The 16,092-nt window shown below is 63.3% G+C and overlaps 1 protein-coding gene and 1 long non-coding RNA gene across 3 annotated transcripts; one reads left to right on the forward strand and one right to left on the reverse strand.

The window, feature by feature from the left end:
- Nucleotides 1–2,332: 2,332 nt before the first annotated feature.
- On the reverse strand, nt 2,333–10,487 carry LOC123380966 (WAS/WASL-interacting protein family member 1-like). Of its 2 annotated transcripts, none has more exons than XM_045040895.1 (2): nt 5,913–10,487; nt 2,333–2,632 (listed from the first exon to the last, which is right to left on the reverse strand). In XM_045040895.1, the coding sequence occupies exon 1, from the start codon at nt 8,052–8,054 to the stop codon at nt 7,122–7,124; it is 933 nt and encodes a 310-aa protein (XP_044896830.1). In that variant the 5' UTR covers nt 8,055–10,487; the 3' UTR covers nt 2,333–2,632; nt 5,913–7,121. The 2 variants fall into 2 exon arrangements, with proteins under 2 accessions (XP_044896830.1, XP_044896831.1); XM_045040896.1 differs by lacking the exon at nt 2,333–2,632 and adding an exon at nt 4,660–5,105.
- Nucleotides 10,488–10,589: 102 nt separating this feature from the next.
- On the forward strand, nt 10,590–16,091 carry LOC102901622. The gene is made up of 3 exons (XR_441483.4): nt 10,590–11,185; nt 14,613–14,905; nt 16,031–16,091. It is a non-coding gene; the product is annotated as an uncharacterized LOC102901622 (long non-coding RNA).
- Nucleotide 16,092: the final 1 nt, after the last annotated feature.

The raw sequence follows: 16,092 nt of genomic DNA on the forward strand, positions 1-16,092 counted from the left end.
TCTCTGAATCTCTGATAAAAATAGTGAATGGTCCCATCTTTCCAGGCCTTGTCTCCCCAAATGCCAAGGGTAACCGTCGTGTCCAGGCTGGTTGGTGCAGGAGGTGGAACAGAGGGGCCGACAGGGTGGCTCGTGTACCCTGAGAGCACCCCAAGGAAGCCCCACCCAACACACCACCTTGTTTCCTCCGGAAACCCCGCTGGCCCACGAGGTCCTGTGGGCGCCTTGGACAGGACACATGAGCGGAGGGAGAGCCGTGGCTGGGACAAGAGCAGTGGCCAGAGTGGAGCGTGGGCAGCGGTGGCACGTGTTCCCAGAGACGACCATTGCTGTCCTCCCAGATGGGCTCGGTGCCCGTGACACTCAGGCCCTGCATCAGCAGGGGCCATCCTCAGCCGTGACCTTGTATCTAGAGGGACTGGCTCTGGGAAGGCCCCCGGACCGAGGAGGGGCGCCGAACAGGGGCCACTCAGCACTGCGACAGACCCCCCCACACACACCCCAGGAGCTGAGTTCTGGGGTCTCTCCGGGCACCTGCTGGAGGCAGCCTGGCCTTATGGTTTCCCCCGCCTTCAGTGCCCCGGGAAGGACGACTGTCCAGGACGCAGGCCAGCCGAGAGGAGCCCTCCTGTGCGACAGACACGAGGGAGCGAGCCTTTGAATGAGCCTCAGCCGGCCCTCGGGCGGGAACCTGGGACTCGGCAGTTAGCATTCTGGTCACCGGAGCTGCTGGCACCTTCCTGACACAGACACGGACGTGACGGAGAACCGTCCTCCCAAAGATCGGGGGGGGGGGCCCTCCCTGGGCTGAGCGTCCTGATTGTAAGTAGGTGGCTCACACTTCAATTTGGCGAGAACATTAAACCGCGTCCCAGAGGGGCTGTCGGATGCCGGGCGGAGGAGCAAGTGCTCCCGGGGGAACTCTCAGAAAGAGGGCACGCAGGGAGCTGCCGTGGCCGCCTGCCGTGGCGCCCCGACGCGGCAGCCGAGCCTGGCTTCAGTTTCCTGTCTTCGGGGCGGGACCTCTGGGAGGCGCAGGGGCCCTGCTCTGTGCACCCGGGGAGGCCACCCGGGGCCACCTGGCGGTCGTGGGCCACGACCTGGCAATGTGAGTGGCCCAAGCCCGGGACCCACTGAGGGCGGGGCAAAACTCGTGTGTCTGCCTGCCCAGGTCACACAGCCCCGCCCCTGGGCACTGCCTGGGGACCGTCGCCCCCAGAAGCTCATGGGCCACGCGTCGTGGACAATAGCAGCCCTGCCTTTCCTGGCAACAGACCGGGACTCAGTCTCACGCCCAGGTCCGCGCCCCGGGGGCTGCTGCTGGGAACAGGGGGGCTGGGCCTGCCCCGGCCAGCACCTGCTAGAGCTGCGGTCCCGGAGGCTTGCGTGCACGCCGTTTCCTGCCGGTCCCGGGACGGCTGAGGGGTCCAGACCGGATCTGATGTGACACACGGAAGGCGGGGGAGAGCCGCGGGCCCCGTGACGTCAGCCAGCCGTGGCCTCCCCGACTGTGGAACGCGAGGGCGTGAGGCTCCCACGAGCAGGCGTGCGCGAGAGCACCCGGCAGGAAAATCAGTAACACCCCAAGTCAGCAGGCAAAGCAAGCCCCACGGCTCCTCCCAAACAGGACAGTGCGCCCCTGGGCAGAAGGTGCCCTTCCGGCGGACAGGAAGCGGTCGTGTTCTGGAAGGAGCGACGGAAAAAAGTCATTTTTCACAGAAGTGTCACGCATGGGACAGCAGCCCTCGCAAAGGCACTTGGCACGTTGGCTCCTCCGAGCTACGGAGCAACGCCGGGTCGCGGGGCACGTCCCCAGGGGGTGCCGAGTGCATTTCCCAGAAAGAAGAGAAGCTACTTCCGTCACAGGGCGTCGGGGGCAAAGACCACCGCGGGCCCCTGCGTCCCCTCACCAGGCCTGGGGCACTCCTCGGGCGCTCCCCCCTCCCAGGATGAACGCTTGTCATGGCCCACGGCTGGCAGAGAGCTCCCACCGCGTGCCAGCCGGGCTTTGCCGTCATCTGGGATCTGGGGGGTCAAGTCCTTCTATGTGATGATGGTTCCGTCACATAGAAATAAAAATGGCTGGGATTTTCAGAACGGCGTTAGGCAACAGCGGTGCGTGTGGACAGGTCCTGTTGTAATTGAAGCCTGTGGCAGTCTAGACTCTTAATTATAAGTGGGCTTCGTGCCCACTGTGGACCCGGATGTGGGGCTTGAACTTGAGACCTGAGATCAAGACCTGAGCAGAGATCAAGAGTCAGACACTTAACGGACTGAGCCACCCAGGTGCCCCAAGACTCTTCACTATAAAAGACAGAAAACCCGGACCAAATTAACTTCAAGGGCATGTATGCGTTCACATGGCTTAAGCTTCAGGTCTGGCTTGATCAAGCATCCCAGTCTGGTCTCTAAGTGCGTATCCATGTTCTAGCACAGCTGTCTTCTTTGTCACAGGATGGCTGCGGCGGGTCCAGACCGTTCCCACAGGTACAGACTCGAGTGAACAATGAGCGTATTTTGTCCAGAATTCCCAGCAAAATCTTCGTTATTCTTCATTGGCTCTCATGGGGTCACTTCCCCATCTCGGCCAGGAGAATCTGGTGCTTTGATGACCGGCATAGCTCAGTGTGGACTGGAAAAGGGAGAGAGGCAGAATACCATGCGGGGTGACCCCAAGCAATCAATGTCCACGCAGAGCCCCCCTCCCACCTCCTCTCCCAAGATGGCCCCTCACAGCAGCGTTTTGACTGCCCACCCCTGCTCTCCAGACCACGGCTGGCACGGCTGGCGGACCAGAATCCGAGCTTTGCGGCCAAGACGGGGACCTGAGTCTGTTGGAGGCAGAGGTCCCCAGGAACAGCCCCGACCCCCCCGGCCAGACCTCCCTTTGCTCCTCTGCAGACTGTGAGATGCCCAGAGCCTGCTGGGAAGTTCCCGCTCAGGTGCCAGCCACCTGCACAACCTGACCGCCAGTGGGGGTGCCTCCCGCCGGGGGTTCCAGCTTCTAGCTACTGTTCCGGACAGACAGGCACTCTGCAGCACCCCACGTACTCCGCTCAGAGTCTGTTAAGACTGTCGGGTGCGGATTTCCAACTTTGTCCACGTTGGCTTTTCTGGAGAGGACGACATTTCTCTGCGGACTGTGGCTATGATAGAGCTTATCCATTTCCCGATGTTAAGCTGTCTTTGCATCCCTGGGATAAACCCACTTGGGAATCTGAGGTCTTCAATTACCCTTCCTCACGATTTTGATTTTGAGCTGCTAGTGTTCCAGTGACGATTTTTGTATCTGGGTGGCCAGTAGGTTTTTCAAAAGCGGTTTCAGATTTTTTTTAAGTTTATTTATTTATTTTTGAGACACGGTGGGGGGGGGGTGTGTGTGTGCACAAATGGGGGAGGGGCAGGGAGAGAGAGAGAGAGAGAGAGAGAATCCCAAGCAGCCTCTGCTGTCAGAATCCACAAACCGTGAGATTATGACCTGAGCCGACACCAAGAGTCGGATGCTTAACCGACTCAACCGACTGAGCCGCCCAGGCTCTGTGTGTCGATCGAAGTTACGCTAGCCTCAGAAATCGAACTAGGAGGTATCTAGTCTTTCTCAGAAAGGTCTGTGTGGCTTGGGAATCGCTTGTTCTTTACGCGTTGGAAAAGATTCCCCAGGCAATCACGTTTCTCAGAAATCTGTTGCTATCGACTGGTCCGTGCGGTTTTTCTCATGCTTCTTGAGGCCATCCTGTTCATTTATACTTTCATCGGGTTTTCAGATTTTAACTGTGTGTCTTATTGTTATATGATTCTGCAGGTTTATATTCTTGTTCTTTTTCTGGGTTCTATTTGCCACGGATCGCTTTCTTTGTTGCTATTTTTTCCCCCACACCAGCACTTGGATTATCGGCCGACTTGGAAGGTGCTCTGGTTTCTCAGCGTTGGCTTACAAGACGCTCGGTTCTTTCCCCCAGGTTGCTTGTTATTATCCTTTAAAACTAAGGGAGTTGAAAGGTGCGTAGACCTTCACTCCCCTCACAATGACAAGATCGAAGGCCGGCGGTGTGCCCCTGGGAAGAGCCGTTGACGCGTCCCGGGACCGTCCCCAGCAGTGTCTGCAGGTTGACGGTGTCCCAAGCACTCCGGCTGTGGCTGTGCTCCCCCTCTTTGAGCCCGCAGCTGTTTGGGGGATGTGTTTAAATTCCTAGTGGCCGGGGGTCACTGTGGCAGCCAGGGGGGCTGGCCCGGCCCAGCGTGAGGAGGGCCTCCGTCCGTGTCGGGTCCGTCCCGGGTCCCTCCCTTGTGAGCGCTGCGGGCCGTCCCCTGTCGGGGGAAGTGACAGGCACGGCCCAAGTTGCTGAGGGGTCCTTACCACGCGCTCTCCTTCGCGGCCAGTTTTGTCACCAAGGTGAAAAAAATGTGGTCCCGACAAAAGCATTTTCTCGGCATCCTTGAGGTTTTATGAGGTCTGTTAGACGCACGAACAAATGTTACAAAGACCTAACACGCACTTGCAAACAAGTGTGTGCTTTGTGTGACGCGTGGTCTTTTGTAAGACAATTACCATTTCTAAAAGAATTTTGTTTTAATGTTAATTTTCGAGAGACAGAGAGAGAGAGAGAGAGAGAGAGAGAGAGAGGACGAGCAGGGGAGGGGCAGAGAGAGAGGGAGACACGGAATCCAAAGCAGGCTCCAGGCTCCGGGCTGTCAGCACAGAGCCCGATGAGGGGCTCGAACTCACAAACCATGAGATCATGACCCGAGCCGGAGTCGGTCGCTTAACCGACTGAGCCCCACAGGTGACCTAGCAAGACAATTATTTCGACCTTGCAACTGAAGACTGGGGTCTCCTTCATCCACCGGAAGCTGGCCAAAGCACGTGACCCCCTGTCCCTGTGGACGGGCTGTGGTAGGTCGTCTCCAGACTCCGGAGGGTCTGCCTGCGGGCCTGAAGCCTGTTCCTCAGAGCCGGGGGCCCCAGGACCTGGGCCCAGGGCCTGTGTGCCCTTCCTGCTCCCTCTGCGGCGTGCATCCCCCAGCGGCCCGCCCGCCCGCGGCTCCTCCGCGCTGTCTGACTCCCCGGATGCCTCAGTCTCCTTCCCGTCCGAAGGTTTGTCCTTCTGTGTGATCATCAGAGAGACCGATGCCGTTCATTCCTCGTCCCGTATGCAGGACAGTTTATGGGCTCTGTGATGTGTGTGGGCTGTGTGGTTGTGCATGTTGTATACATGTGTGCTGCACGCGTGTGTGTATGTTGTGTGCATGCATGTGGCGTGTGCGTATGCTGTGTGTGTGTGTGTGTGTGTGTGTGTGTGCGGGTGCACACATGTGCACACAGGGCTCCATCCCGTGTCCACCAATGGCAGGACTGGGGTCTGGTTTGGGTCCCTCCCTGGGGGCTGCTAGGGCCCCCCCAACTAGGGCCGCTGCAGGGAACCCCTGGGGGACCGCATCTGGGGTGTCCTCTGTCCTCCAGGCCCAGTGTCCACGGCTCCCGCTCGGCCCTGGGTCCGCATGAATCGAGGGGAGGTCCCGTGCCCTCTGAGGTCACAGGGATGTGCTGGGGACGGAGCCTCAAGGGGCCCTTGGGATCCCCGCAGCCGTGAGGGCCGCTCAGGTTTCTGGTGGGCACGGGCTGGCGGTCCCGACCCGGAGGCCGAGGGGGCTGGCACGTGGCCAGAGGAGGTGGGCTCCCAGGTGGCTTCCCGTCCACATGCACCAGCCACAGAGGTTCCCGCAGGGCCGGGTGGGGTGCGTTTCCGGGCTCCTCCCCCCCCCTCCCCGTCCACGGGTGGTGGGGGGTTTGGGAGGAAGTCCGCGACAGGACAGGCAGCCAAATATTTTAAATGAAAACCTTTTTCCAAGTGATTCTGAAGTCAACGAAAACCAGCATAATACTTTCATTCCAGAAAATGGCTTTTACAAACCTTTTCACTTTCCCTCGTCCCGCTGAGGCCTCGGGAGTAGGAAGACGCAGGATCCACAAGGTGCCATGGTCGCCATGATCCGTCCCGGGAAGCAGTGTCTTCCCTAAACACAACAGCGTCCTGACGCTCCAAGCAGAGAAAGCCAACGACGGAGAACTGGAGGCTGCGAGCCCAAGGTTAACATCGCGTTCTGGGGAGTGAGCGACAGCAGACACCCCCCAGCGGGAAGGCAACCCCACACTTGGGGGGCGCTCAGGAAGCGGGGGCGGGGGGGGACCCTTCCCGGGTGTCTGCACCTGTGTTCGCTGAGGTGACGGCCGCCCAAAGCCACCGGACCTGCCAGGGCTCCCGAGGCCTGCCCTTTCCAGCCGGGACCCTCAGCGAGTGCACACACACCCCCCCCCACCCCCCGCTCCGGGTAGTCCCTCCGTTCGGCCTCCCCCATCCCGGAGGGGGGCCCCCAGAGCACAGGGAGCCCTCCTCCCTGCCCCTCAGCTGGCGGCACAGCTCCTGCTGGGTGGGACCCGCAGGGCAGCTACTGGGGACGCGGCTCGGGGCGCTTCCCCTTGGCCAGAAGGCGCCGAAGAAAGTCAGTTTGCTGGGAAGGGACCAAAGGTCCTACGTACGCATGTGCACACACACGTTTGTGTACACGTGCCCTACGTGCGTGCGCATCACACAGCACGTGCACGCACACGTGTGTCCACACGAGCGTGCTCACCTGCCTGTGCATTCACACGCACACACAGCAGCACCCAAGCACACACGCTTGTAGACACATGCACATGTGGGCATGCACTCACACACGTGCACGCGCACTCTCACACCAGAACTGAAACACACGCACACGCTCACACCAGGACACAGGGCACGCTCACACTAGACGCGAAAGCTCACACTGCTCACACCGGAACACACACACACGCTCACGTGCATGTCCACAGCTCTCTCGCTCTTCCCACTGCCCCCCCCCCCATCCTGCACACACTTCCTCAAGGACTGGACAGGGTCGGGGGCCTCAGCACTACTGGGCAGCGCAGTGCCCCCCACCCACTGCTCCACTCAGCCAGGCGACCCGCCCCAGAAACCCTTCCAGTAACAGCGGCCTGGCCAGACAGATGGACAGACGGACCGGGCTCCTGGGGGCAGGACCAGCCTGGAACACGCAGGGTGGGGCCTTCAGGTGCTCGTGCCGGCCACACTGGGGTGTCAGAGAGGGGAGGAGGGCAGTGGCCCCCGGGGTGCTTGGGGACACCTGGAGGGGGGGAGACCCAGGCCCAGCCCCTTAGGCCCATGACTCCCCAGGAGGAGAAGGTCAGCATTCTTTGCCAAGGCTGGAATTCTGACATCAGATTTTCCATGCTTGGCTGGAGGGTGGGGGTGGGGGAGCCGTTGCCGGGGAGGGAGGGAGAGAGGGAGGAAGGGAGGGAGGGGCGGGGCGGGGCGGGTGGAGGCGGGAGCCTCCTCTGAAGGCCTGGCCTGCTTCTGGGCCCCCCACTGCCCACGCCCGCCCGACCGCCTGGAGCGCCCTGGCCACGGGCCATCCTGAGACTTTCTCATCCCCGCTTGAGGCCTCGCTGAGTCACGTGGGGGCTGGGTTAGGGGCTCTAAAAATAGCCAGCGGCTGGGGCCAGGCTGGGAGTTATTATTAGGCTGGGACAGAGCCCCTCCTGGGCAGGCTCCCTTCTCTGAGGAGGAAGGGCCGTGGTCAGGGGTGGTGGGGCCGCCTGGACACTCAGGCCCATCCCTCCCTGGGCCCAGGGGCCGGAGTCCCTGCGCCTGTGTTCCTCCCACCGGACACCCTTTCTCCTCGGCTCCCCGGGCGCCCCACAGGGAGGCCCCTGGCCCTTTACACGGGTCAGAGCGCCCCCTGAAGAACAGGCTCATGTGGGGGTCAAGACAAGCAGGGGGTCCCTCTGAGCTTGGTGTCCTGTGGGACTGGCCAGCCCACGCCCCAGGAAGCTGGCCCCGCACCCCATCCCCAGAGGTCGTTTTGGTCACCCGAGGAGAGAAGTCACAGCCTCGGAGCAGGAGTTTGAGCCATCTCGGGTGCAGGAGTTCCCCAAACGCCCGCGCCCGGAGTTTGTTTCCAGAGGAGAAACGGCCGTCAGGCCAGCACCTCTCCTGGTTACCGTGACCCATTCACATAGTGTCGCGGCCCTGGGGACAGTCCTCCTGCTGGGGAAGGAGCGAGTGGCCGCTGGGGGCTACCCCATGGGAGCCAAGCCCCGGCTAAGAAGCCCATGCTCTGAGCCCCTCCCTCGGAAACTCTCCAGTGAACCCCTGCGCCCCGGACGATGGGGGTGCTCACCCAAGGGCACGCCTGCAGGGTCCTCCACCCATCACAACCCCCTCCTCCCATCCAGCCCAGGACTTCCAACTCGGCCGGCACGGCCTCCAGCCTCACCCCAGAGCCCCAGCATCCTCCAGTGCCAGAGACCCCTGGGAGGGGCGCCTACCCGAGGGCGCCTCACCCCAGAGCTGGCTGGTGCTCTCCCACCCGCATGGGGTCACCTCTGGTGTTAGAGCTGCGTCCACGCAGCAGTGGGGCGGGAAGGTGCCGGTGCTCCAGAACTAACTAGCTTCCGGACTCAGAGGGAAAGTGAGCCGGATGTCCTGGGGCAGAGCCACCCTCTGCCTCTCTGGACAGAAACACAGTGAGGTCCGGGAGGCGGGCGGCCCGGCCCAGGCTCCTCAGGAAGCCTGAGGAGACAGGAACTTCCCCAGAGTGCCTGTGCCCGAACGCCCCTGGGCTGGGGGAGACACGGCTGCGACCTACCAAACACTAACGAGGTCAAGTGACCAAAGGGGCACTTCGGCCATGGGTGTTGCATGATACCCAGAGAGGTGCCAGCTTCTGGGGGCACAAGATGAGGTGGTCATGATGGTGCCCACGGGGCTCAGTCCCCGAGCACAGGGGCCACCTGAGGACAGTGATGACCTGGGAGCTCACAGCTGGGGCTGGGACTCCACCCTCCACGGCAGGGGCCCGACCTCTCGAGGTCCAGAGGAGAGAGCAAGGCCGGCCAGGCCTGGGGGGTTCAGGTTCACCCCTGACCCCAGAGTGGGGTGTCTGGAAAGGCCGTCACACATTGTGAGAGAAGAAACCATTTCCACGTTCGCCTCCCAGACCTTACAATGAAGATGAGAAAGGAATCTGTGGGCTGCAAGGCCACGAGCCAGGGTTTGTCTGTCTGCCTCAGGGGACACAGAGCCCTCCCGAGGTCTCCGTGACTGTGATCCTGAGTGCCCACTTCTCAGGGCTGCACACATGGGGAAGACTGTCCAGCCGTCTCGTCATCAGCCAATGCTCTCCAGGAGGTCCCCTCGGCATGCAGGGGACAGTTCTGCAGGGGGACGGGTGTGGTCTGTGCGGGTGCGGACGAGTGACTGACCCCAGAATCGGGGTGAGCCTGTCACACCTGGGTCACACTGGTGAGGGGCCGCCGGCACAGGGGCTTGAAGCTGCCCACAGCACAGTGCTGCTGACGTCACATACCCATGTGGCCACCTGCGAATGTCCCTTCCAGCTGCCATCGAAGTATATCACCGATAATGCTGAATTCCCAAAAAGCCAAGGGGTAAGCAGGAATTCTGCCCCCCGATCTCCGGCTGGTGCCCTGGAAGCACCACTTCCCAGGGGGCCTGCCCCGCACACAGTCCTGAGTCCCTCGGACTGGCCGCCCGGGCCCGGCCCTGGCCCTGTCCTGCAGCTGAAGCCCGGGGAACGGCGTGGCCCCTTCAGTGGGGCCGCAGGGGCGGTGACCCTGAGACGGCCACCATCCCACATGAGCTGCCCAGTGCTGGGACCGGGGGAGCCACATGCTACTGCGACACCAGCCGAATGACAGGCACCCACTGCTGGAGCCCGGTCGGGGCAGTTTTCCGTCCGCCTGGCAGGGGTAGACGTGTGCGCGGGCAGGCTGAGCAAACGCTTCAGGAGGGAGTGTAGGTTAGAGTCAGGGGTGAGCAGGGTTGGGGGGACATGGGGCAGGCAGGGGGGCCACACCCCCTCGCCCACCCCGCCCTAAGGAGAAAATTAAACTTCACATTTATCTTTTTGCTCCAAATAAAGGCCGACCTATGAGAGGAGACAGCTGATTTGGGGTGATGAGAGGCAGACAAAGAGGCACGGATTCTGCCCAGGCCAGGTCTGGCCCGCAGGTCGCACCCCAGGCAGGTGGCGCGGGGCAGACAGAGCCCCGGGGCCAGCCGGGGCACCTCCTCCGCGGGCCCTCTGCACCGGTTCGCGGTCCGCAGCAGCATCCACTGGCTGCCCTGTGCTCGTCCCGGCCACCCCCACCCCCGCTGGCCAGGCCTGCGGCTGAGCACGGGGCCCCGGGGCCTCTGGGAAGAAGGAGGGTGGCTGGGCTTCCCCAGAACTCCGGCGGGGGGGCTTTGCACAGCAGTTTGGGGAGCAGGACGGGTACAGACAAGACCCGCTGGGGGGTGTAGACAGACTTCCTGCTGGAGTGCTTCATTTGCTTTAGACACTCCATGTTGGGGCCAGAACCCTGGGAGGCCGTGTTCCCTTTCACTTACCCGAGCTTCCACCCCCTTTCCCTCCCTCCCCCTGCTCCCTCCTCCCTTTCCTTCCCCTCCCTCTTCTCCGCTCCTCCCTCCTTCCCGCCTCCCCTGGCCCTTGCTAAGCCTGGGAACCTCCCTCCCCTCCTCTGGCCTTGAGGGGAACAGCTCCCACGATTGTGGTAGGTGCTTGGATCCCCCAGGAGATGGACCAGCAGGCCGCCCACCAAGCAGTGAGGGCTGTGCGTCCCTCCCCAGGATAGGGCCCAGGTCCTTGGAGCAGACGATGTCCAGGCTCTTGTGGACACTGGGGGTCAGGGTGGGACGGAGGGTTGCTTGGCAAAGAGCCCGCTCCCCACAACAGTCAAGTCCAACAGTCAGGCTTAAATAGGGTAGGCCTGGGACCAGAGGCAGGGACCTTGACGAGGCCTTCGAGGACCCCAAGCTGTCTCCACGGGTGGGATCCCACCTGTTTGGTATCCCTTTCTGAGCACAGCCAGGTGGGGCATTTGGGCTTGCACCTGTAGGAGCCCTTCAGACCCCAGAGACGGGACCCTCAGCACCGCCCCTTATCGGAACACTCCTGCCGGGATCTCCCCTGGGAGACGCCCCTACACGGAGCCCTGCGGTCTGTGTCTAGACGTCCAGCCCTATTGACGTCGGACATGGCCAGGCCCGCCACCGGACCCTGCAGCCTTGGGGTAAAGGCCACAAAGAGAGAGAGGGAGACTGAGGACACAGACCAGGAGGTAAGGGGCCACCTCCATGACCACTCTGCCGGCCTCTCCCCAGCCCAGGACTGAGGGGACGGGGTGGGCTCGGTGCAGAGGCAACAGCGGGCCCCCAGCCAGGTGGGCACAGTGGTGTGGGACCCCTGGTCCTGCAGACCCCCTCATGGCAGCCTGGGCGTGTGGGCAGCCCCCTCTCCCCGGGCCGGTGCCGCGCCTTGGGCAGCAGAGGAACGCCGGAAGGTTCTCGGGGGTCCAACGAGGCCTCTGGCCTGGGAGGATTGAGGCCCACTGCAGGGCTGGCCACGGGAGGGGCGGGGCGGGCCATCCTCCCCTGGCTGAGTCCCCGCCTGCAGTCACGCCCGCCTTTGCCCAGCGCCCCCACCCCGATGAATCACCGAAACTCGGCACTCACACGCCCGCCAGACCGGGCTGCCTGCCTGAGGCCAGGACGCGCCATGCCCAACGCCCGCGTTCTGGCTGCTGGGGGCCCGGACGCCCGCGCTCTGCCAGCAGAGGCTTCTGTTCCCCGGGCCCACGGGCCGGGCTCTCCTTCCATCACTCCAGGAAATGGAAATGTTCCTAAAACTTTTCACTTCACAGCTGCTTTTGCTTTTCAAGTCCGTGCTTAAAATAGCCTGGAGCCTTTTCCGAGGTTAGAGGGTTGGCCCTGCACCGCCAGGCGGGGAAGGGGGGGCTGTCAGGAGGACGCGCTCAGCCAGAAAGCGCTTCTCCTTTTTATGTAACTTTGGGTTGCGATGCTCATGTTTTGAAAGTCAGGTGACTTTCCTGTGCGTGGACTAGAGGGCTGCGTGTGCAGCGGCCGGCTCGCTCACAACCGTTTGCACAGCCGTGAACTCAGACTGAGCACTGTCCCCAACAAACCCTGGGTCCCTGGGCCAGACCCTGGCTGTGGTCCTCACCTGCACGCTACTGTCCTCGTAACGGCCCCGGGGGCCCAGCCCAGTATCGCACAGCACTCCACAGGTGGGGAAACTGAGGCCGGGAAGTACAGCTGTTTGCCCGAGGCCGCACCCGGAGCCCCACCCCATCAGGCCAGGACGCCCCCGGCCGGGAACCTTGCCCTTCACTCAGGAGAGCCAGGCTGCCCGGGGACCCCTCCGTGTCCCCGCCACCCCCCAGGGCTCACTTTCCTGAGGGCCGTGTCCCGGGCCAGCTCTGCCTCCCTGTCCACAGGAAAGTGGACAAGACGCCCTTGGGCTTCAGGGTGGAGTCCAGCAGAGTTCCCCGGGGCCCCTCAGACCCCCCCAAACATGGCCAATACAGGAGGGGGGGCCCTGAGATTCTGCAGGTGCAGGCAACAGGTGCGCATGAGCCCCTGACCGTGCAGGTCACAGTAGTGGCCGGGCGGACCTCACTGAGGAGGCTCCCCAGGCTGCCTGGAAGCCGTGACACCTGAAGCCAGTTTGGAGCGGGCAGAACCAGTCTGACCACACTCAGGCCAGCTGTGGACATGGGAGGGGGGCACCGGGAGGGTCTGTGCAGACCTGGCCGGATGCCCTCAGGCCACCAACCACACAGGGCTGAGAGCCTCACCAGGGTGGCCGAGGGTCTGCAGGCTGTTGGGTCCTGTGCCCCGCCTCCCTCCCTGTCCCCCTCCTGCCCTGGGACCCACGACCCCCCGAGGATGAGGGCTGGAGGCAACAGGCAGTGGCCCTTGGTTGACGCCCGCCACCCGTCTCCCCAGTCAGCTTCCTCTTCCTCCCCTCCCCACTCGGCGGCTTCGGGGCCAGTATGCCTGGTGGTGCCGGCCCAGAGCCGGTCCCCTGCTCTCTGTCTGCTCCGCCCCAGGGGCTGCACTTCCTGGCCCTTGTGCACACGCCTGGGTGCAGGGCCTGAAGCCCGATGGCCCCCGCTGCTGGGCTGCACCTGGGCCTGCCGGGAAGGGGAGAATGGCCATGCCCCCTGGGAGCTCAGGAAGGCCCCTCCCGTGACTCAGTTAAGAGCCTGTTGATGGGGCCTGCGGCTGCCGAGAGGGCCTCTAAGAACCAGGACACCAGAGTCCGCGGGGAGCCCCAAGAGAGGGCAGTACCGTGCCGGCCCAGATCACGGGGGGAGGGCGTGGCCCCACTGGCCAGGAGGAGCGGGGTGCCTGCCGAGGTGGCCTGGCCTGGGAGCGGGTTTCTGCCAGGTAAGCAGGAGAGTCGAGGGAAGGTTCCACGCTCCCGCCTGAGCTGGAGCAAGGTTAGGGGCTGGTGGGGCTGCCAGGAGCTGAGTCCTGTGGGACAGGCCATCCCACACCCATGTCCTGGGCATGCTCCTGGGTCAGTCCTATGGCAGTGCCCCGACTCGGGCTTCCTGGAAGAACGGCCTACAGGGAAAGGAACGCACTGAAACCAGTCCTCAGAGTCAAGCCGTCATTGTTTTGTGTGGGCTAACGTGAGCAGAAGCCCCTTTCCGGCCGACTCTGCAGGAAAACCCACCACCCCGGGGCTGCTGACCCCGGTGACTCCTTGGGGGGAAGGGGGGCCCTCCCCAGCAAGGATGAAGCCTTGCCCTCCCCCCCAGAGAGCCGGATGACCCCAGGGCCCAGCTCATCCTGTGCAGCTAGAGGCGAGCCTGGGGAACACGGGGGCCCTTCTCGGTCCAATCGCAGGGCTGGACAGCAGCTTCAGGATCTCGGGGTGGTGACCCGGGCTCCATCTACCCACCCCTGTCCACGCTCCCCTCCGCTCTGGCCCCACGGCCCCGGGGTTGCGTCCTGACCTCTATGCAGGTCTGGGCGGGGTGGGCCGGGGAGAGGACGGCCAGGGCGTTTCTTCCCATCCTTCCTGCCCTGGGCCGTGCCACCATGGCCCTCACAGGCCGTCCCTGCCCTCGCCCTGCAGGACCGGGCACGTTCTCCACCCTGTCACCTGCCCACACCCGGGGGACACCTTGCGGGCTCTCAGCCGATGCCCCCACCGGAGTTGGCACAGACGTGGCTCACCCACTAAGCAGGTCCCCTCCCTTGGCTCAAATTCCCTTCTGGGAAGGTTTTGTTTACAGTCTCATGAGTATTTCCTGACGTACCTAATATCGGTGCTTTGCCTCTGGCCCCTCCTCCGCCAGCCTCGGCCCCCAGCCCCCTTCCAGCCTGACCTGGGTCACCACGAGAATCCCCAGAGTGATGCTGTCACTGTCTGTGTGCTCCCAACTTGCACAAGGATCCCCGTGCGTGAGGGTCACCCTGGACTGCGTCCCCTGAGGAGGGACGGGACAGCATGTCTCAGACCCGGCGCCGGCCTGCAGGAGGAGCAGTCGGGGCGCAGCAGACCCAGAGGAAGTTGGGCTCCCCAAAGCCCGGGCCCGGGGTCCCGGGCAGGGCTCAGATGCCATCAGGGCCCCCGGCCCTGGCCTCCGTCTCATTCTGTCTCCAGCTCCCTCAGGCTCTGTCCGCCTGTCCCTGTCTCTCTGTCCCTCTAGCTCCTCTTTCTTGTCTTTTCAGGCGGCCTGGCCTCTTCTTTGCCTCTTCAGACAGCTTCCTCTGCACACGCGGTAGCTGCCGGAAGGGGTTCCAGCCCACCTGGTCTCACAGCTTGCTGCCCTCGGCCCCCGAGCGTGGGCAGCAAAGCCCCCTGGGACCTGCACGGTCTGCGGAAGGAGCGGACGAGGGGAGAGGGGTCCTCGAGGGGCAGCGGGCCCGGCACCTCCAGGACCCCCGAGGGCCCCCAGCCGGCAGTGCAGGGGTGGTCCCGTGCTGGCTCCGTTCCTGTTCGGGAAACTGGCCACGAGAAGGAGGTGGGTGTCCCAGAGTCAGCGGGGCATCCTTGCCGCGGCCCTGGGAGGAGCCCGGTGGACTCTGAGGGACAGACGGGCCAAGAGGCAGGTCTGTGTCCCTCTGTCTCCTGGGTCAGCGGGAGAAGAGTCCTGTGTGTGGCTGCGGTGTCAGGAGTTAGGACTCTTTCCCGAGAGGACAAGGGCTCGGGCTCGCCCTAGGAGAGATGGGGACAGTCACAGGAACCGCTGTCTGTGGTCTGCAGCCTGGGTGAGGAACCAGGCTGAGAAAGTCTTGCCAAAGGAACAGCCGTTTACCTGGAACCGGGACCACGGGCTTTCTCTGACTCGTGCGTGTGTTTAGAAGCGTGGCCGCCCGCGTATTCCCGCGGGTTCAGCCTCTGAGCTCTGGGGGGACCCCGCTCCAGCCCCAGCCGGCCCTGCCACGTGCCTCCCCAGTCTGCCCCGGGCCGAGTCTGTGCCTTCCCCCCTGCAGGCCTGGCCTCCTCTCCCGCGTCCTTGCCAAGGCACTGCCGGCCGTGGGTGTCCAGATGGAGGAAGCAGGGGTGCTGGGAGGCCAGGTCAGGGAGCAGGTGCGGGGCGTGCCCGCTCTGGGGCGGCTCGGCCGCAGAGAGAAGCGGGCCGGGAGGTTGCGAGCACCAGGACGGGGGCGGGGGCGTGGTTCGTTATTCCCCAGAATTCCAGGGACTCCTGTCTGGTTTGTTTCCCGGCCTTCGGCTGGACGGGGCCGAATCTGCAGTTGCTAAGCCGACTTTGAGTTCTGAATGGATCTTTTAACGAACGCAAACATGGCAGGAGCCGCTCCCAGAGCCACTTTGAGGTCGGAGGGTGGGGTCCCGGCCGCAGAGTGGGCAACGGGACCACCTGTGGTTCTGCCGCTGGACTGGGGTCAGGGTCTCCTGCCAGCCTCCGGCAGCACTGGAAGGAGGAGTCTGCGGCCCGCACGGCAGCAGTGAAAACTCCTGTGCTTCGGGCACCACGGGCAGAGCTCCGTCCGCGTGCGGTGTGGGCCGGGGCAAGGGGGGGGGGCCCTCTCAGTGAATTGCTTCAAGCGGTTCACCCTTCAAGGTACATCATTTATTTATTAAAAAAAATTTTTTTTAATGTTTTTATTTATTTTTGAGACAGAGACAGAGCATGAGCAGGGGAGGGGCAGAGAGAGAGGGAGACACAGAACTGGAAGCAGGCTC

This window comes from Felis catus, chromosome D2 (genome assembly GCF_018350175.1).
Source record: "Felis catus isolate Fca126 chromosome D2, F.catus_Fca126_mat1.0, whole genome shotgun sequence".
In the NCBI taxonomy this organism is placed as follows: domain Eukaryota; kingdom Metazoa; phylum Chordata; class Mammalia; order Carnivora; family Felidae; genus Felis; species Felis catus.